The 21,707-nt window shown below is 45.8% G+C and overlaps 1 protein-coding gene across 1 annotated transcript in view; it reads left to right on the plus strand.

Moving 5' to 3' along the window:
* The window catches only part of SUSD3 (sushi domain containing 3), a 72,755-nt gene that overhangs the window by 40,520 nt on the left and 10,528 nt on the right, over positions 1 to 21,707 (plus strand). The window contains exons 4-6 of the mRNA XM_009688181.2: positions 15,480 to 15,668; positions 17,210 to 17,357; positions 20,629 to 20,793. Of these exons, the coding sequence (XP_009686476.2) occupies positions 15,480 to 15,668; positions 17,210 to 17,357; positions 20,629 to 20,793 (502 nt within the window). The remainder of the gene's footprint in view (positions 1 to 15,479; positions 15,669 to 17,209; positions 17,358 to 20,628; positions 20,794 to 21,707) is intronic.

Genomic DNA, 21,707 nt, shown 5'->3' on the forward strand with positions numbered 1-21,707 from the left:
AGGCTCTTACATTTTTAAATTATACGAATGCTTTGATGTTTCCCGTATCGTGCTGCGGTGGTTTTGCTGTCAGAGCAGCATGTCAGGGTTACTGCCTTTCCGCCACGGTTTCTGTGCACAGACTGGCCGTGTCTCGTTGGCCATCTCTCGCCACCTTCACTGTTTTATCTGAAAAGCCTCTGCAACTCTGAAGTGCTCATGTAACCGGTGGCCTGGGTGGCCTCCTGCTCCCCAGGACTTGTCCCGAATCAGAGCGGGTGACGGGGCACCGTCAGGTGTGTTGCGGTCAGGCAGCCCCGCCGCTGCGCTGTGCTGCAACCGCTGGAACTAACCCCGCGGCTCTTGGGGTGAGGTAGGAAAGAGGGGAAGGAGCGAGAAAAGGGTCAAGTTACTTTTAGTCTGGGCCGCTGGTTTTCCAGGGCAGCCCACTGGGTTTTGCTGTGATTCATCCCTCGTTCCGGCGACCGACTGTAGCTGCGGGAAGGGGGGTGAGCTGCTGCCCGCCTGGGCGCCGGGAGCTGGGGTGGCCCTCGCTCGGGCGCGGGACTCTGTCCGTGTCCGTATGCATTGACAGCAGATTGTGTCGACTCTTACCGCTCTGCAGTTAAATCCTGGCTTATAATGCCTTTCCCTATAAACATGTCAGTGTGGCTGCAGACACCGGGAATGTAGGAACGGAATATAAAATATGACAGAAGCAATTATTATGCCAGGGTGTTAATTGATATAGGCCTCTTGCCGCCTCCTCGAACCAAGGGAAGGGAGAGACTGCCTGAGGACTGTGGACCTTGCCCCAGCACATCGTGAATGCTACGTCCAGACCAACTAATGGAGGAAATCGTCAAGCAAGAGCCGTTAAGTGCAAAGACACCATCTCTGGCTTAGGACAGACATAAGCTGCGTTTTGCTGAAGAATGAAAGGGTTTTCTGGGAAAGTATCACAATGTATTTGCTCAGTTTTACTCTTCTCTGTGTGTTTGTTCTGGCCGCTGTGGGACACAGGACAGCAGGCTAGCTACATCTTCGGTCTGACCCAAGGTGTCTGCTCTCTCGTAATGAGCAGCTATTTTTTTTCTGAAGTGAATTTGTATCCTTGTCAGTATAGAAACTGTGAAAACATGTCACTAAGAACTTGTAGTTGCTCTTCCAGGAAAGCAAAAGCAAAATTGTTCTTCAAAGCCAAGACTACTACTGCTCTGCAGAAAGGCTGCAAAGAAATTCTGAGCTAATTTCCTGTGATCCCAAGATGCAGCTCAGCTTTTAGGCTGGGGAAGAAAATATTCATTGTGAATTTCTATTTCCACCGGGTAAAATGTGAGAGAACTTGGACTATATGGGCTGGCTTGTAATTTCGTCAGGGTTATTTCTCCTTCCCTTTTCTCCCATGATATCAAAGTGAAAGCTTTATTAAATAAGATAAAAAATAAGTGACAGGTGCAGAATTTCAGCTAATTAGTTTTGTCTCCTGTACTGCAAGATGATGATCTCAGTAGTTATGCATTTGCACCAAGTATTGTTATTGCTTTGAGGGAATGAGTTTTGTGCTTGTCATAAAAACTCTAGAAGAGTACGAAATAGAGAAGGAGAAGAGTTATTAGGTCTTCTAGCATAGTCCTCCACGGGGCAAGATTGCTCCCTATGGTATCCTCCAATACTTTGTCCAAGATACTCTTAAATTGCTTATGTTATAGAGATGAATTATGTCTAGACATCTGAATTTCAGCTAAGGAAAGAAATGAGCTGAATGTTTTGGAACTAAAACATTAATATTTTTTAAATGGGAAGTCAACTTCAAAATATAAAAACACCCAAAACCAGCTAATCCCAGCCTTCATGGTTTTGCTGTGACCAGAGCGTTAGAGTCCCAAGATGCTGCTGGTTTGGCTCTTCCGCTGTGGCAGAGCCTGGAGGTCCTGGGACTCCCACGAGAAAGCCGAGCCTCCCTGTGCGTGCCAGAAACTCTACAACAAAGAGAATTTCAACTGGGCAAAAATTAGCGTTAGATACTTAGCTTATTTGATCAAGGTTACCGCTGATTTTTTATGAGCCTAGCACTACAGAATTTTACCTTCAATAATTTGACAGAGACAAGCTAATGTGTAGGACAGTTGCTAGCTTTCATGTGAAGACTTTGGCATTTTATTGACAGGCTGTCTTTCAAATGCAGTGGCAGATAAGCAGCTGTGCTGCTCTGTGGAGCTGTGTTGACTAGCTCAGTGGATATGGAGATTGACGGAGAGATGATTTTGCATTCTTTGTGAAACTCTGCTGTTCTTGCATTTCGTTCGGTTTTAAGTGACAGCGTGGGATGGAGAAGTTGCAGAATGAGCAACCAGTCGCCAAAATAAATCAGCTCCTGAATCTGCTGAGGGTCTCGCAGACTGGGCTGAGCCAGTGCTGGATTTAGCTGCAAGGTTTTGCCGGTGTAGCAGGACCCCTAAGGCGGGTGCAGCAGTGCTGACAGAGCACCCCTCACGCTGCTCGGACGGCAGCCTGCACGGCAGCACGGCTGCGGCGGTGTAAACGGTATCAGGGGCGGCTCTGCTGCTGTGGGAAAACTCGTACATGGAAAAGATGGGTTAGCTTTTCCTTTGAGATAGTTGTAGGCAATTATGAAGTTATAATTTCTGGGGTAAAATAAAGCCAAATGCAGAGCTACTCAGGTGTGCATGGCTTCTAAGCACAGGGTCTCTGGTTAGGAATTATTTTGAGGAGTGAAAATGCGGAAAAGAGCCAGCTTAGGCGAAGGAGAGAGAGATGGTGTACAAAAATTTCTGAATGAATGTGTGGCCCTGGAAGCTGTTCAGAAAGGTCATTGGGGCTGGGGTGAGGGAAAGAGCTACCATCAGCAAGGACATTTAGTTCAGTTGTTTGATTCCTCCTGGTCAGGAGAGCAGAAATTTGTACTTTCCTGTAAAGAGCAGAATTACATCTAGTAGAGTTTCTTCTCTGAGCTACAGTGATCTGCAAGACCAGGAGCTTTGCCAGTTGGTCAAAAGGGGCACCTGGACTGGGTACACATTTTCTCTTTTGTCTAAAAAGAATTGCCCCACAAAGCCAGTGGCAGTTTTGCATAGGCAAGAAAGACCTGTAGTATTTGGCCCATAATTGTTAATACAGATTGGAACAAAGGTTTGCATTCATTTCAAATGTGAACGATAGACTGTCCTTGCCTGGTATGTTACCTGAGTGCACAGGCCCTCCAAAAGTTGCCAAAGATGAAGCTTAATTATAAAGATGGATCTGATGCAGATCTTAGTATCTTAGGCATGTGTTATATACAGTTCAGTGAAGAGCGTGGAGCTGGTGTCCTTTGATCTACTGGCTTAAGACACGTGTCATTCAGTTTGTAACTCACCTGCAATCGCTTACTATTTTAATGGAAAAAGTAAGCACAGTGTCCTTCTATTCACATCCCCCTCAGTCTTCAGGTCATCTTTCACACATTCCTATGGCCCGGGAGGCCAGAAGTGTGTTTATTGATTGAAACTGTTAATCATTCGTAGTGCTCAAATGACTTCTGCTGGGACGCTGCGTGACTTTCACACGCTTCAGGTCCACAGGTTGCTTTTGTGTCCTTTCTCAGCAGCGGCCACGTTCCTGGTGGCATGTCCCTGCCCTGCAGCGGGGAAAGCCTGGAAGCACGAAAGCTGAACCCAGCAGCAGGAAAAGGAGAGCAGGAAAAAAAAGTGACAAGGCTGCAGAGAAGGCTGTTAAATCTGACTGTTCAGTTAGTTTCTCGGTCCATGAGTGATTTCTATCACCATAATAAATTGCATGCTATTGCTAACTCTTTCAGACTGCTGTCTGGAAAAATCAATTATTCACAGAAATTCTTGCTGACAGTTGTGAATGCCGGGTCATAGTTCTGTGGTGCGCATTTAGCAGCGTAAAACAGCAAAGCAAGTGAGGAGCAGGTTCGGTTTCCCTTATTAGAAAAGGGACCCGCAGAAGCCAGAACAAGGCAGCGAGGAGGAGCAAATGCAGGCAAGACCTCTAGCGCTCGGGCTGGTTTCCCTTAGCAGGGTGGCTGGAAATTCCCTTGACTTTGGAGGCACAAAGTGATACAAAGCGGTCTACTCTGCTGTGCTAGTTGCTCCCCTGTTGGGAGCATGCTAGGAAACGCTGCGTTAATTAAGAACTGGACATCGAAGCTGTTTAACGAGGGTGACGCTTGTTTTCCGTTGGCTGTCGCTGAGCCTGGGGCTGGGTTGGGGTTAAGAGAATTAAGGAGTTAAAGCACATGCCCTGAGAACTGGGCAAATAATGCCAAAATTTAAAGCGTTAAAAGTTAGATTGAAAAAGGAGAAAATGGTTCTTCCCAGGAAACCTGCGTTGCTCCTTGGTTAGGGTGTTCAGCTTTCTGAGAGAAACCCAACAGCCCTGTGTGAAATGATCTCTTTTAAAACAAGAGAGCAAGTTCAAAGAAAAAAAAGTTGACAAGTTCCCCTGTTCTTTTCAAATCAGTGGTTTAAGCAAACATAATCCCTATGTTTTGTGGAGTTTTTAGCCCAAACTGAGCACTTTGACCTCAAAGAGCAAGCACTTCTAGTCCGCCTGAAGTTCGATGCGGGGCTGAATTTTCCAGTTACTGAAGCAGTTTTGGCCAGCTCTAGCCCCTTCCTACCTGTCCCCTCTGAGGGCGTTTTGGAGGAGGTTACGGTCAGCGCTTCTCCTTGTCGCCCTCTCTTCGCGCGGAGGTCGCGAACAGCCTGGCAGGAGCCACGTGCCAGCTGCCCTTGGGGGCGCCCGCTCGCGTCCGCAGCGCGCGCCGCGCCTCTAGCCCTGCCTCTGGCCGTGCGGGGGCCAAACGCGCAGCTGGGGCCAGCCGCGTTTCCCGCTTGCTCCTGGCGCGCTGGTGAGGCAGCGGCGCTGCTGTCGGGGCGGCTGCGCCTTGGGGCGGCCCCGCGGCGCAGCCCCCCTCGGCCGCCGCTCCCGCCGGGCGCGCTGCAGGCGGCCTCGGCCGCCCGGCCCGGCCGCCTCGGGCGGCGGGAGCACGTCGCCTACGCCTTCCTGCTCTGCAAAAATTAGCGTGGGGGTTTCTTTTGGCTTCTCCGGTGGGCAGCTTCTCAATGAAGCAGTGCAATTCTGTATGTTGCAAATTAAATACGCTGTTGCAAACCGTAATAGAAGCAGGAGAATTCTCATGTTGCCAGGGCATCATGTTCGTCCTCCTTGTTCCGTCATGTGTGCCGAGATTAACGTTTTCTGTTCTGTACCCTTTGCGTGCTTTAAATCCTAATGCCCTCAGCTTAGTGCCCGGCTCCCCCGCCCCTGCTGTACAGCCCCCGCAGAGGGTCACCAGAAGCATCAGGGATTTCTACATGAAAGCTGTAGATTCGGACCATCATGGTCAACATTGCTGATGGTTTCTCCCAGTTTTACTTTCTTCATGTGCAAGAAACAGGAAAATCTGAATCTTACTCAGTTTATCAAAGATCTGTTGAAATATTTAATTATTGCAAGATAGCTTTTATAATTATTAAATCGTTCAATTATATCTTTATAGTTATTAAGGGAATCCAGAAAATGTTAGGTTTATAGCCAGCTTGTTTTCAGGTTAAATGCAGAATTGATCCACTTAGGTGGTTAAAAAAAAAAGAAAAAAGAAAAAAAAAAGAAAAGATGTTCATCTACTCAAAAGAGAAGAGGTCAAAACGATTTGCCAAGTTCCTTAGAGGGGCTAAAACATGTTGTAAGTGAGCAGCCACGTAGTTGGTTGCGGAGCGTTTCTGCCAGTGAGCCCCAGTCCTGGGTCTGTTGGTAGGAGCAGCGCTGAGAAGGTCTTTGTGTTAGAACTGTCTGGACAACGTGGTTTTGATATTTTTCTTCTTCCTACGTTTCAGAGGAAACAAAACCAAGGGAGGGAGTTTCATCAGAACAGCTACTTCCAGGCCAAAGGGTCAGGTTTTGCCATTCGGGTGTCTACAAGCAAGGTTCTCCAGACCCCCAAAATGCCCCTCAGCAACACCGTCAAAATCAATACACGTATGAAAAAATGTTCAGCTTTGACGCTGCAGCATCATCAGTCTTTGGTTATAATTGGTAGCAGACGTTACGAGCGGTCCCGACGGGTGCTGCCGGGCGGCACGGCGCCGTTCCCGGCAGCCCTGGCCGGCCCGTGTGCTTCCCTCCCTGGCGTCCTCCGGCAAATTTGCCCGCCCCGCTTTGGAGCGCACCGTTTGTTTTGTTCACCCATCATTTTTTGTCCTTAATTTAGTCACTGGTAGACAGCAGAGCTGCCTGCAAACATTAGGAGGACTGTGAATTCTCACGGCCTTTTGGGGTGTCTCCCCGCATCGATGAGGCAGTTAGTGAAAAGTTTTGCCCCCAAAACGGTTGCTGGCTCTCTCTTGCTCCAGACTCCTGAATAACCATGATGAAGGACTTGTCAAAGACAGATTATTACCAAAACTTTTATCTTTTCCTGTTGATACTTGATCTATGTTGGCAAGATGCTAAATTCTAATCGGGATGCTGAAGTCTGAACTTCCAGAAATAATTGGCCTTTCTAGCATAGTTGTTCATTTGTATTTCGTTTGTGGTGATTGTTTTCTTGCAGTTATTGTGATAACAAAAGCTGTTTTGAACGTTATTCCAAGATAATCTGTTACCTTTGTTACAGAAAAGGAAAAATTTTAACATTTCTGGTCAACCTAATTCCCATTAGAAAATACAGCATCTGGTTAATGGAGCCCACGAATCACTTCCACGGTCAGCAGAAATGTGAGGGTTGGCTGCACAGCTCTAACCAACGGGGTTATTCATGAGCACTGGGGAAAAATAATGATGAAAGCTGGAAATGTAAAACTGCAGACTTCCCTGGCCCGGTGCTTGAGGAATGACAGCTCCGCCAGCGAGCTCAGAGGGCAGAGGGGACCCGGCAGCTGCGGGGACGCGGCCGGGTGCCGTCGGCGTTGGTGCGATGTGGGTGTCGGGAGCCGCCGGCACAAGGTGCTGCGCGGGGTGCGAGGGGCAGAGTTGCTCCGTGACGTTTTACTTGGCTCTTCTGGTGCGTTCCCTAGACCTCTGCTAGTCTGTGATACAGGGAATGACACGGTGAACCGGGAGAAAAAGGTGTCTGTGGAAAAAAGACCAAGCTGAAGGAACTGACTTTTTCTTTTTTTCTTTTTTCTTTTTTCTTTTTTCTTTTTTCTTTTTTCTTTTTTTTCCTTTCTTTTTTCTTTTCTTTCTTTTTTCTTTTCTTTCCTTTTTTCTCTTCTTTCCTTTTTTCTTCTCTTTTTTCTTTTCTCTCTTTTTTCTTTTCTCTCTTTTTTCTTTTCTCTCTTTTTTCTCTTTTCTTTTTTTTTTCTCCTTTATTCTCTCCTAGTGTCCATTATTCCTCAGAGGGGAAGAAAGTGATATGGAAATAGATTCTGACCTGCGTGTTTCAAATTCAGATTTGAGCTGATGGATTTGTTTTGCTTCCTTCATTTGTCTTGTGTCTCTGGGTGGGTTTGGCTTTCCGTGAAAGTGGAGTGGCAGATACCGGGGTGACGCTCACACCTCACTTTGGACTTGAACCTCTCCCGAAATCGCGGCTGCGGACATGCGTGGGGGAGGCTGCAGCCCATCTGTTGCGGAGTGTGGTACCGTATCACTGCTTACTTTTGTTCTCCTTTTCGTAAATGTTGTAACTCCTGATGCTTATTGTGCAACAAGCTGTCCTAGCAGGCTTTTGCAACTAGCGCAGCCAGGGCTGGAGCCCGGTGTGCCGGCAGGTCTGCGCGGCGGGACGGCGGGAGTTGGTAGCCTTTTATTCTCTTTGGGGTCTTTATTTGAGAAGCTAGGACACAAATAGTGCATGTGGCAAATACAGAATTTATTCATAATTTATTTATCATCTTATTTCCTGTAGAATGACAAAAAGGGAAGATCATCACTGGCCGTACGGCAATATTAGATCCATTCACTAAATCAGTCACAGAAACAACTGTTGGTATCACTTCCGTGGGCAATTTTTATTTGGGAACACTTTGCCTTAGGGCGTAATTCTGGTGTATATCTTATTTGATGTTTTTTTTAAATGTGGAAGTAACGGGGAAGAGATAAATAGATGAATACTTCTAAGTTGCTTTAGGTTTAATGCCTCTTTCCTGTTCTTGCAAGTTACACTATTACTAACTTTTCAGAAATGTCATGATGTACTTTTTCAGTTCTGTTGGTAAACAGACTAATAAAGTGCAGAATAACCATCTGTTCTTGCTTTACTGGGGACTTCATCAAATACCTCATTTTTCATTTAGTTCTTATTTCTCAATTAATTGTTCCCATAAGGAGAAGAATATTCAGTATTGCTCTTGTTTCAAGATCCAAGAGTAAAATCTGCAGATGAGAATAACCTGACTTTGATGTAAATTGGCAAAAAAAAATCAATCACGGAGATGACTGTACAGAACAAATCCTCTCTTAAAAGAGTAACATAGAATTCGTGAATAAGAATCATTTTACAGCAATCCTACACGTTATTTGTGCTTCAAACAGGAGAGCATTGCAAACGTTGCCAGCCAAAACTTAAATCTAGCGTTTTGGTGATATGTAGCTTGGATTCTGCATGGATTAAAATTGCTTTCAGCCCTTGCAGACAGGGAGTGCGCAGAGATGGGAAGTGTTTCGTGCTGACTCCTAAATCTTATTATAACTTGTTCACTACATTGAACATCTCAAAAGCCAGACGAAAAATGCTGGGAGAGAGAAAAGAAAAAGGCTCAGTGTTGTAAATAGAGATGAGCTAAGTTTGTCTAGCGCAGATGTGGATCTGCCCCTCGGAGTTCAGGAGTACGCGTGTGTCAGATTGTGCCGTGATGTATCGCAGGAGTTTGATGCAGAGATGGATGCCAAGAGTTGCTATCTGATGATCTTTGCTACCTTAGGAGGCACAATAAAACCCTGAAGTAGGCTTCGCCATCTCTCATCTGCCACAGGGCGCCCTGCGTTGCCAAGAGCGGTGTAGCGGTCAGTGCGCTACTGTATGTTTTCAGAGCCTGCGGTGGGATTGCAGCTCTCTGGGATGAGTCGTTGGCAGCCCCGCATGAAGGGAGCGCGACTGTCCGGTGGCTCTAAATTGCACGGGGGACAGGACCAGCTTCTGCTCACCCCCAGGGGCCTTGCGGAGGTGATTTAATGCCTTCCCCCGTGCTTATCTTTGGTTTCGCTCATACATCTGAGAAGGTCACGTTGGCGTGAGGCGCTGCCCCTCCGGCGCTGGAGGCGCTTGGCGCCGGGACGCCCGCAGCCCGCGAGCAGCTGGGAGCCCCGGCCCCGGCGGCTGCGGGTGCTGCTGCCCGGGCCGGCGGGAGAGCGCGCCGTCCCGCGGCCACCAGCCCCGCCGCAGGGGGCCGCTGACCCCCGCGTGCTGCCCTGCGTAAACGTGGTGCAGAGGAATGTACCTTTGCCTCGTCCGATAGCAGCTGCTGCCCAAACTCTGGCGTGGCTGAATTTAAACGGCAGAAACGCAGCAGGCAAAGCAGCGGTGCTTAGGTCGACGCGCAGGACGCAGGGGTGTGCTCAGCAGTCTCGCTGGCTCCCAGCCTGCTGGTAGGTCCAAGGACGGTGGCGAGGCCTGGGGCCGAAAGGGGAGCAGCGCCCAGAGGCGAGTCTTCGAGCCGCGGGGGTGGCGGGGCGGCTGGTGCCGCCCCCGCTGCACCAAGCAGAGGTGCACAAGTGTTGCTTATGTTGCTAACTACGAACGCAGCTTTTCCTGCAAAAAACCGACAACAGAAAAAACCCTGAAGTAGTCATGAGCAAGAGAGGGCCTAAGGTTTCATTTATAACACAGGCGTGAGTGGAAGGATCATCCCAGCACTGATGGGTGAATGAACACAGAAAGAAGAAACTGTCTTCAAATACCTTGCCTTCTCTGTTTAGGAGCTCTTTGTCAACGGCAGAAGGAGCTTCTTCTAAGAGCATTTCCATGGTTGTGCAGCGGTGGCCTGTGAGAGCGGCCAGACACTGGCTTACCCCTTTAACAATTTTAAAATCGACTTTTCCATCGAAAACAAGGATATTTTATATGAAATATTTTCACTTGGAAATGCTGAAATTAGGCAGATGCAGGACCCACATGTTATTAACAGTCGGGCTTCTTTTTCCAGACTGAGCCCTGTGGCAGATGTCTTCCTGTAGGGAGCTTACAGCTTTCCTGGTGGCCGGCGTCGGGGTGGACCCTGCGCAGAGCTGGCTCGGGGACGCTCGGCCTCTGGCGCTTGGGTTGGAGCGAGTGGGCGTGCGGCGCGCTCGCCGCGGGGCTGGGGCTCGGCGGCCCCCCCTTTGCAGAGGAGCCGGCGTCGGTGCCGGTGGCCGCGGGGGGGCCGCGCAGCCGCGCTCCTCGGCGCGGATGGGGGTCGCCGGGCTGGGTCCGCCGGGCTCTCGCAGCTCTCCGGCCCCGAGGTGTGAAGAGGACTCTCTGAAAACGGTGCAATAGGTAGGAAAGGTCAAGTCCTTCCATTGCCGAGATTGCTGGCCTGTGCTTTTGTTGGAAACTGCGGAAGCGGGTCGTTATTCGGGTGTCGCTGAGCACGCCGAGGCTTGGCGATGGGCTCCTGGCGCCCGCCGCACAGCCCAGCAGCTTGCTCAGGGCCAGCAGCTTCAACGGCCTGGGCTCCCCCCTCTCCCTTGCTGCTGGGCTGGTGTCACGTTTAACACCCGTTTCTTAAAAAGCTGCGCCAGCGCCTGAATTTGCCCGTGGGAGGGTAAGAGCTCTTCCGAGCCGCGGTTTGCTGCTGGGGGGCTGCAGGCAGCCCAGAGCCGAGCCCGGCCGGGCTGCGAGAGGGTGCGGGCACCGCGGAGGGCCACGCGCCGGCCGCCCGCACCACGGCTGCTGCAGCTCGGCTCTCTCTCTCTGGCTTTTTTTTCCTTTCTTTCTTCTCTCTTTTTGACATGGCGAGCTCTTCCGGGGGCTCTGCTATGGGGTTGCTGCGTTGCTCAAGCTTATGCCTGAGACTGCAGGGGCACCAATTTCTAAGGCATGCTTTTGTAAGAAAATAGGCTTGCAGAAATAATATCGTCAGCGTGTTTATTCTCTTCAGGGTCTGCAGAACCTAATGTTCTGTCCCTTTCTGGCATCTGGTTATTATGGCATGTTTTAGTTGCATTAGAAGTCAACAGTAAGCAATGCAAAAGCTGGGGTTACATGTGGATGGGAATAAAGAGGCAGAGTCATGGCTAGTTCTATTTCTGAACGAACAGTGAGGGGCAATCTCGATAAAATGCTTTCAGGCAATTATTACAGCGTTTTAGATCATTTTGGTATATACCTTTGCAATGTATTAGATGTTTGTTTTCTGTCTACCATGGGAAAGGAGAAGGAGCACAAGAAATTTTTCGACAGACAAAAGCATTCTTAGATTGCTCTTTCATTTCTGCTTTCGTATCAGCAAAACAAAAATCCACAGCTTGCTGACAGTGAAACCATATGGTAACTCTTTTGACAAATTGATTTTGCAATATGGATAATCCTGGCTGTGCATAAGAAGAGATATTTTGGATTATTTTGTCTTAGTTCCTATAATACTCTTTATTTTCAGTGCCTGGGAATTATGTATTTGGCTATTTTGAACCTAATGGTTTGTGTGAATTAAAAGGTTGTGGAGTGTGCTACGCTTCAGTGGCTTAATTTGGGGGCAGTCACTTGTCATACGGAGTGGTCTGTTTCTTTGCAGTAGACAGTGCCCTTTTGTGTTGTCAGGCAGTAGCATCAGGTCCAAATTTTTGAACGTTGGTTATCCTCTTAGTGTGAACCCAAACTAAGAAATGCGTTTGTATAAATCAGCTCTTGCTTTACAAGAAGCTGAGGTTAAAGTACCTGCTAGGAACTGTAAGGTGTACAGTTCTGTGTCCCCTGACCCCATCTGACCAATTCCTGCTGGTCTTTGCTTCTCCAGAGCTGAAGGTACCCGTTGGCCCGGTACGCAGGGAGGAGGCAGTCTGTTAATCCTTTCGGTTAGTCAGATGAACTAGCAAAAGTCCTCACAACCTCTGGTAGAATTTAAAATAAAAAAGTGATTTCCACCCTTTGCGTCCCTAGGGATGCACTAGCGAGTGAGTTTTCTTCTTGGACTTGGACGCTGCAGGCCAATAGCTGAAAGTGTAAGCAGAACGTGAGCCTGGCACTTATAATAATGGGAGCTTGTGAATAATGGGAACGAGGCTGGGGAGGCACAGATCAAGGCTAGGAGTGATGCCACGAAACTAATCAAAACTAAACAACACATCGTGCATTTTGATACTTATAATGAACTACTTAGCAGTGATAGGCCCTTGGTTGCTTACACGTTCCTCCCAGCTGTGGGTGGTGGTTGCCAAGCATGAATGTGGGGTGTGAGATGCAGCTATGAGAAAGCTACATGAACAGTGCTAAGGGGTTTTTATTCAAAATTGCTTTTCTGGGTGCTAATACATACTGCAACCCAAGACCTAAACACGTCTAGATATTTAGAAAACATATATAACTCGAGATGTAAATCTAACCGGTACAAATGTTTATGCAGCATTTGTGATTTACTTCAGGAGACAATGCACCTTCAACACCAGCATCAGCTGAAAACAAAAATTCTTGATTGTAGGAACCTAGTCAAATAAACACGCCTAGAGAGTATTCAAAGGATAAATCTACATAGGAAACTGCTTATATAAATATGAGGATGGAAACGTACCTAATCAGTCCTTTTCTGGAGATGGAAAAGTAAAATTAACATGGTAGGAAAGTCAAAGCAACAAGTAATTGCAAAAAGATTATAGATCGTTAACAGCACAGGATGCTAGAGCTTCAGAGGAGAGGTTTTTAAATGAATTATTAGAAGGCCGTTACTGATGAAAAGCAGGGCAAATCTGATCCAGAAATTTTAAATCTGAACCTGGATAAAATTCACAAACTCATGCTGGCCTAAGTCCATATATGCATTTCAATAAAAGCTCATATAAAAAGGAAAAAGCAGTGTGTTTTTGACTTTGGCAGGAGGGCGTTGTGTTGAAAAGCTCTAGGAAGAGGAAGAAAGGGTATTTCCATTCTGGCCAAATGCGGATACGTGAAACGAAGTCGATGAATGTTCAGCTAAGCATATGTGTAAAGCCAGGTGGAGAAGCTTTTGAAAGCTAGAGTTCCTGCCCCAATTCCTTTCAGTGCGGGAATGATCTGCTCAGAGATGACATAATGCTATTACAGCTCTGACTAAATCAAGGAAATATCCACAGCTTAATGGGATACTGGCTAAGGAGAAGCATTTAGAAATCTTTCTAAATGCTCAAGTGACAAAAATATGTTAAAATCTACGGCTGAGGAAGAATGCTGACAAGTTCACTGACATTCAAATGTTTTAATTACTCTACATATATCAGTATGGGCAAGGACGATGCAGGAAAGGGCAAAGAGTGTCTGAACCAGCTACGGCTGCATATATTACTCAGAAAAGGTCAACACTGGATTAAATGGAGTATGTCTTGAAAGAAAGAATCCAGTGCCAAGTTATCCACTCTTTGGAGAGTACAGGCTGAATAAAGATTGCAGGTCCACTGGCAAGTCTACTGAAAGAGTCTAACGAGGGCTGCTCGCCCAGCTACGCCAATGCACTTTGAATCACATTTTGCTCTGAATTACTTTCTGCATCTCGCCCAGCCGGAAGTGTCACTGATATGAACTGATCTGTATGTAATCTGATATCTAAAAATACCCTTGAAAGTGTAAAATGCAAAAAGGTAGATATTTTGCAGCTTATGAAAATGACTTTTCACGAAAAGTCTCTGAATAAGTAGACAAGGTAAAAAGAAAAGCTCACACTGGTAGTATTCATCTGAAGCGGGGAGGAAGGTTGTCCAGTTCATGTATTCACTGTGTTCCAGTAATCAGGGGCTGGAGAAAAGGACAGGGGAACAAGGGAAATGACCCACTGGAAAATATTTGCTCTTGTTGAGGTAAATTACTGCCATGGTATGAGGCTGAAAGGGGTGGCAGAACAAATAGAAATAATGGGCATGGAATTAAAAATGGCATGGTTTTAAAGCTAGTCATCAGTACATATTTACTTAGTAGATTAGACCAGTAATTGTCACTGTGGCTTTTGTTCAGTCTTTATCTGGGATTTTTTTGTTTTGTTTTCTAGAGGGTTGGTTTTTTAAGAGCATAAATTGAAGATAGGTAGTAAGCCTGTCTTCTGTTGTTTAATCTCAAAAGCTTACTATTAATTAACCGCAGGAGAGTTTTTTGTCTGTAAAAATAGTTTTGATGTCAACATGTAATTCTGTCCAAATGGTCTCAAGGAGGTTTTTAAAACTGTGAATTTCTTTTTACTGGTAAGTGCAGGAAGCCTAATTACCTTCCTTCATTTTTTTGTGTTTTATCACGGTGCTTGCAACTCCAGTCTCGCAGCTGCACCCCAGTCGCCTCTAAGGCTGCCTGTGGCCCTGCTGAAGTCATCTGGAAATCAACTGAGAGAGAGACAGCCTGGCTTCTAAGGCAGAAGAAGTGCTGATATTTAGTAAATATTTTAAAAAAATATGTAAAACAGTTCCCAGATTCTGCTGGTGCATATGTACAGGAACAGAAAAATGCACTCATTCTTGTTGTCTGTGGAATATATCAGAATATCATATGTTGTCCTAATGACCGATCATTAAAATTTATGTTAAAAATGAACGTGAAACATAGGAACGTGAAACAAAGGATGTTGTGACAATAAAACCCAATATGTGGAGTTAGTGGCTAACAATAGGTTCCTGAGAGAAGTCAGAACTGCATGGCTCAAAGAACAGCTGTAGGAATTAGAAAGCACTCTGTATAAAGAGAAAAGCTAAATGAACAAATACGCTATGAGTGGATACTATACTGTAAAGCAGAGTTTGTAGCTTGAAAACGGAGATGATTTGAATGTGGGTATCTGTATGGGAATCTCTCTCTCTGTCCCATTTTCTCTTTGTCCCCTCCCCTTACAATGGCTTTTGAACCTATTGGCTCGTTTCACCCAAGATGAAGAGCTATGTAGTACTCTTGAAAGATATGAAGTTTCTGAAGGGTCATGAAAATATACCGCCAGTGTAGACTGAAATGCTGAAGTGTGAGATCAAACCATTAGACCTTGGGAAGTTTGCATGGGAGAGGATGTGTTATGAATACTCCCAGCTTGTAAAAACTCCCGGTCTGAGCACTTAATTAAACACACAGAGCCCAACAAGATTGGAAACCAAACCACTCAGAATGATTTTTTTTTAACTTTTAATATTTAACAGTCTAAGTAGATAATGTTGCAACATGAGTAAATCCCCCTTTGCGCCGTGGGTCAGAGCACTGGAGCTGTTGAGTGGTGCTGAAGGGGGTTTGGCCCAAGGCTGGTGCTTGGCAGAGAAGTCAGCATTGCCCGCGCAGAAGTCTGTTATTTATTTTGACCATTAACTTGAACTGAATTAAAATACGATCACAATAAAACAACTGAAGTGGACCTTTGATTTTGGCTCTAACGTTGCATTGTCCTATTTTGTTTGTTCTGCAGGACAGTGCAGCCACGTATTTCCTCCCCAGCTTGGCTCACTAGAGATAATTCATGGCAACGGCACTGCTGTTGGGACGGTGATAACGTTCCAGTGCTCTGCTGAGCACCAGCTGGAGGGGCAGGGCGTCATCACCTGCATTTGGAAAGGAAACAGTACCCAGTGGACAGCAGGAGTGCCCTCATGCAAGCGTAAGGTCCTTCTAAAACCGTTTCCATTCCCTTTGGGCTGTATTGTATCTATTGTGCCCTGGGCATCTCCTACAACATGAGAGTTGATTCTAGACATCTGTGCAAGGAATGAGACAAATTCAATTTCCTTCACAGTTGCCCCTACTGACTGTAATTGCACTCCATATGTGTTCTGACATCATTAATTATCATGACACAGAAAAGACTCTGCCAGATTCAGACTCTGCTGATCTCACATCACTGACTCCAGTAGTGTTGCACCCAGAATATATGTGGCTCTCTGGCTACAAGATGTACTGTTCTTTAGAAAATATATAGATATGACTAATTTGTAAATATATATATTTGCAAACTCTCTGATCTACTGGCATTCTTCTCAGAAGATATTTTTACTTTAAAAAAACACAGAGGTATTTAAGAAGTGCTATTAAGAAGGGCACAGGTTGTTGCCTGTGGGCAGCTGCGTGGAGAAGTTATCTCACTGACAAATAGCATTTGAACGGCAACAACGTTAACTACCTTTCATGCTGTTCCTTCTTATTTATTGTAAGATTGTTAGTAATTTGATGAGAAATAAGCCCAGCAAAATTCTGCTGCATGATACCTCTGAGCTTTCTCATGTTTGAAAGTGAGAAACTTGATCCGGATCTCAGACCTTGTATAATTTGAAATAATTTGGTGGATGGATAGCTGTTTTAGACACTTACCATTCCTTCTCAATCTCAGCTATACTTATCTCTGATTTAAGAGATTCCATTAAAGAAAAGGAATGAGAGAAATCCTCCCTTTGAGAGGTTGTAGAAATATAAACCTTTCTATGGAGCTCAGCTGAACCCTTTCTGATGCTGGTATTTGTAAGGCTGGAAGCAGTAGATGAGTTTCTGTAGCAAGATGTGTTTAGTGCTGAAAATGAGTTGGCAGAGATCTGCGCTAGCCCTGCCACACCACATTCCCATTCCTCCTTTTGTCTGGATAATTTATTTCCAACCTCAGATCACTGTGAACACTCAGCCCTGCAGATACCATCCCTTCCCTTCCTTCTCCAGAAGAAGAGAAAGACCTGTTATTCGCTACCTACCAAATAGGATGTAATTATATAGAACTGTCCATGCTACAAAGGGCTTCTTTAAACCCTTTTACCCCTTTCAGTATTTGTTTTTACAGCTCCAGTCCTTGTTAACAGCTGATGAAGAGAGTCTGGTAGCTCACTTGCATTTGATATACTGACAAAGACGTGCTTTTTAGCTAGTGTAGTGTTAGTGGCATTGTGTTTAATTGATTGTGGTGGTAAAATACTTGTGAACAATTCATTAATAACTTATAAACAGGTGATTTTTAAATAGCCTAATTTGAGGCTGCATAGCTTTATGGAGAAACCAAGACACTCCGATAACTTAACACATACTAACGTGAAAGTCTTCATAGAGTTATTAATAGCAGAAGTGTGAAGTGGGTAGGTTTCAGCAGGATTTGATGGAAATGTGAAAGATACGTTCATGTGTTCACCTTAGAAACCTGCTTCTATGTTTGCTTTGCTGCAGCCATATCAAAATATGAGACTTTTGGATTTAAGGTAGCAGTGATTGCTTCCATTGTGAGCTGTGCCATCATTCTGCTGATGTCTATGGCTTTTTTAACTTGTTGTCTCATCAAGTGTGTGAAGAAAAGTGAAAGAAGGAGAACTGAAAGGTATGTCAAGAAAATATCTTTTTAAATTGGCAAAGTTGCGTACATCATATGGACCCAACGTCTGTGAGAGCAGAGAACTTCAAAGTTCCCTTCCGGAAGCTGATGCTTACAACACCACAGTGATGTTAATTACTTAAAATCCTTAATATGCCGATTAAGCTTTAGGTCATGGAAAGATTTGGAATTCAAGAGTATTTAGGCACCTAATTTCTTTTACTCTCAGATGACCTAAGTGGACCTAGGCAGATCTGGGCTTTCCCAGGGTTACTCAGGAACTGAGCGTGCACATCCCATCCCTTGGCCGAGTCTTTCTCTCCTTGACGTTTTTAAGAGTGGCTGCTCTTCCTCTCTTCCTCTCTTCCTCTCTTCCTCTCTTCCTCTCTTCCTCTCTTCCTCTCTTCCTCTCTTCCTCTCTTCCTCTCTTCCTCTCTTCCTCTCTTCCTCTCTTCCTCTCTTCCTCTCTTCCTCTCTTCCTCTCTTCCTCTCTTCCTCTCTTCCTCTCTTCCTCTCTTCCCTCATCAAACTCTGCTGGGAAAGTTCACCTACTCATGTCAAAACTATCAAAGCCCTCACCATCTGCAAATTCAACTTAAAGCTGTCACAAAGATGTGATGAACAAGGATGCTGGAAAGACATAGGATTTTGTCTTCTGGCTTGAAGCCCAAGACCCTGGCAGAACTGCAAACAGGCATGGAACGAATTAAATCTACCAATCTAGGCCATTATAAAAACTTAGTGTGAAACGTGACTAAGTGACCAAATGCTGCCGTGTACTAAAGCTGATCTGCTCTTCTTGAGAGCGTGCAGTAGTCTAACTCACCTGCCGCAGAAAGGTTTCTATGGGCGCCTTTTCTTCATTTCCCTGTCATTCTTCCTGTTTCTTGTTCCTAAAACCGCACATAACATCAGTGGTGTATCCGCACCCCATCCCTGTGGTGTCTACTGTCAAGACAGCAATCTGCACTTTTTGTTGTTTTCTCACCTCTTCTTGCTTTAGAGAAGCATTTGAAATCAAGCAAGGCGGGGTAAAGTAGAGGGAGACTGGTGGGGATACGCGTAAAGGTCTGTGTGCTCCTAGCTCTGCTTTATCTAGAGCTGCGTAGGAACCAGAATTCCTCTTTGAGGGGATATTCTGTAATTTCAGAATCTAATGGGAATAAAAATACAAATTTTATGTTTCCCTTGAAAAGTTTCTTTGAGGCAAAAAATCTTTGGTGTCATTCATAATACTAGGTTTTCACTGCTAGCGTGAAATAATATTTGAAATGAAAAGATTGACTGGCATTTTTAAAATCACTACTTTTCTTTTTGGTAGGACTATTCATATCAAAGTCCTTGTTTTTCATTTATTTTAAATGAAAACTTTCAGCGTTAGCTCTTCATATGACTTCAACTTGACGTTTTCTCTCCCACACACACAAAGAAAAGGACCCTTACACTGGGAATTTTTACCCTATCCTGTCATCAGTACATCAGATGATTCCCTTTGGCACTTCCCAGCCAGTGTGCTGCTGCCCTCTGGCCTCGCCTCACTACCTCCTGGATGGGGTCTTCAGGCCGGGCTGGTCCACGGGGGCCACGGCGGCCGCCTCGGGCTGCCCCACGCTCCTGCGAGCCGGCAGCCGGGCAGCGCTGCAGAAATTGCCGGGCTTGGCCCTGCCGTCAGAAAACCACTCAAATAATGATATAGAAACCATCCTTGTTGTAGAAGAAAGAGTAACACGACGCTGTGTAAAGCTTACCTGACCTGCAGCCCGCGCTTGAAAATGCCAATTAGCCACACGTAGAGGGGGTCTCTCTTGTTAGAGCAGATGATATAGTTGGAAAATGTGGGCCGACTTTTGGATGCACAAAGCGTTTTTTTTAATCTGAAAAGCAGCCACATGCAAACTGAGAATAATTTTTAAAGGGTTAGTTAAATGAGCATCTGTTAGAGCATCTCTGAGAGAAAAGGTAGTCAACGCTTGTGCAGTGCAGGGGATGTCCTCATTTTGCCTTTAGCTTTGAAGTCTGCCCGTCGGCTTTTTCAGCTCTTTTACTTGGGCTACTAAAAAAAGATCACTTCTGTCCGCAAGCCTGTCTTGCAAGATATCTGGCTGATGATCTCTGAAGCACTATCATCACGTGCCATCTTGTATTTTACTCCTGCGTTCGGAGAGATAGAGGACAAAGTTTCCTAAAATCTTCACCTAATCCAGCTTCTTTGCAAGACGTGTCCCACCCAACGACCTCCCCTGCCGTTTTCTTCCGCAGGAGCAGGATTGCACCCTGCGAGGAGAGAAATGACATGAAAAGAAGCATCACCAGCTCTCGTGGTTTAATCTTGTCCCATCAGCTAGTGTGAATGCCTGTGATTTTGCGAATCAGACTTCTTTCAAAAACAAGAAAAGCAATTTTTTTGGCCCTCAGAGTTGTGGAGAGAAGTGTGAAAAGTGCCTTGAGTGTTTCCTAAAGGAAATGCTGAAGGCAACCAAACAAGCCCTGCTTTTAGAAAAGGCAGTATAATAGCTGCCTCCTCCATTTTTAAGTCAATTTGTCTTTTAAACCTGCCTGACAATTTTTGAAGCCTTAGGAATGGCAGTACTGCAGAAATTCACAGAGAATATTTTTTTCTGAAGTGATCTGTTCCATAAAGCAGCAATGCTCTGTAGTCTCCTCGCATACCACAGGATCGGGCCTGACCTGGTGTCACTGATAAAGGTTCCAGAGAAAACGGACCCAAAATACATGCCATAAGTGCCTTTCGCTGTTGACTATAGGAACATGTTCAGAGGGCAGTGGAAGGAGAGCATGCAGTGCTGTGTCGCCCAGGCTGCATGGGGCTAGCGATCAATGCCTTCCTCGCGTGCGCAGTTCAATGGGGTTAATTTAACCGGGTGCTCTAGGATAGTCTTAAAATCCACCAAATTAAATTAAAATAATTGCTGTTCTTGTTGGTGCTTTCAACTATCCACGGGTGCTTATAAGAAAATTGCTCAGGTTGTTTTTTTGCGGAATGCTGGATAATATTTAAAAGAACACTATTTTGTAGAATAGTATTTATCCTAAATCCCTTGTTTAAGAAAGCCTTTCTCTTAAGGACAGCACATATTTAAGTCTCTGGAAATTTGGCTCACACATGAAATTCAGCACGTATTTAGATGCTGTCCTCAGTAGACGTGGATTTACATTTAAACTCAAACTTAAGTGAATCACAGCTACAGTCAGATAAAAGCTCCGCTATACAGCTGTTTATCATGGTAATGTATTTTACCCTTTGCTTTATTCACAGAGATATGCAACTCTGGTACCAGCTCAGAAGTGAAGAACTAGAGAACATGCAAGCTGCTTACTTTGGTTATAAGGGGAGGAATAATAACAACAATAAAAAACTCAGGAATAAATCAGTATTTGATGATGTGACTAACATGGCCTATGATAACCGAAGCTTCTACAGGTAAGGTTATTAAAATACAGCGGTTGCGAATGGGTTTGTTGAACAGATTTCAGGAAGCGGATTAGTGAATAGTGCAGGCTGAAGGAGAGCCCCAGAAGCCCAGGGCGGCTCCTTCACAGGGGTCACCGGCCACCTCAGACCCAACGCGTTTCCTCGAACTCACCCATCCGCCGGCGAGTTAACGTTGCCGAAAGGTGACACGTCGGAAAGGCCGAGCGTGACCGCCCACCGGCACTGGCGGTTTCTTTCCCCTCTGCCCCGGGGAGCTTGTTTAAGGCTGGTCTGCGGAGGAGGTGGCACCAGATTAACTGCAGAGAGGTTTCTAATGGGCTTTGTTAAACTGCGGCTGAGCTGCAGCAGCAAAGCGACTGCTCCGTGCTGTTTAGCGGTACCGAGGTGCCAGACTGGGGAAGAGCCAGCCAGGTCCCCCGGGCCGTGGTACAGCTTGCAGTGGACAGCGAGTATTGCTGCTTATCCCTCAGGGACAAGGAAAGCTCTCGAGAAACACAATTTCCCTTTGTGCGTCCAGTGCAAACGCAGTAGGATCCTTGTCTGCAAGACGCTGCTGTAGCAGAAATAATACTCGCAGTGGGGGGAATCCCGACCCTGCCCTAGTCGATGGCTGTTCCCTTTCGCCCGTCAGCTCTCTGCCCAAAGAAATGCCCCGGTGGGAATAAGGTGCAGCGTGTGGTGTGGGTGCCTGCATGGTGGGCGTAGGTGGTTTTTGTACCAGTTCAAAATAACCTCCGAATGTGGCCGGATGTGCTACGCTGACTGTGCTGTTGTCAACAAAAGACAAATAGAAATCTGAATAGACAACGTGTCAAATTCTAATCACTGTGCTGCTGCTACTATCCATGTAATTACATGTCATTTCATCTTTGCTATCCTTTGGGTACTGCTTAGTCGTCGTA

Source organism: Struthio camelus, chromosome 14 (genome assembly GCF_040807025.1).
Source record: "Struthio camelus isolate bStrCam1 chromosome 14, bStrCam1.hap1, whole genome shotgun sequence".
In the NCBI taxonomy this organism is placed as follows: Eukaryota; Metazoa; Chordata; class Aves; order Struthioniformes; family Struthionidae; genus Struthio; species Struthio camelus.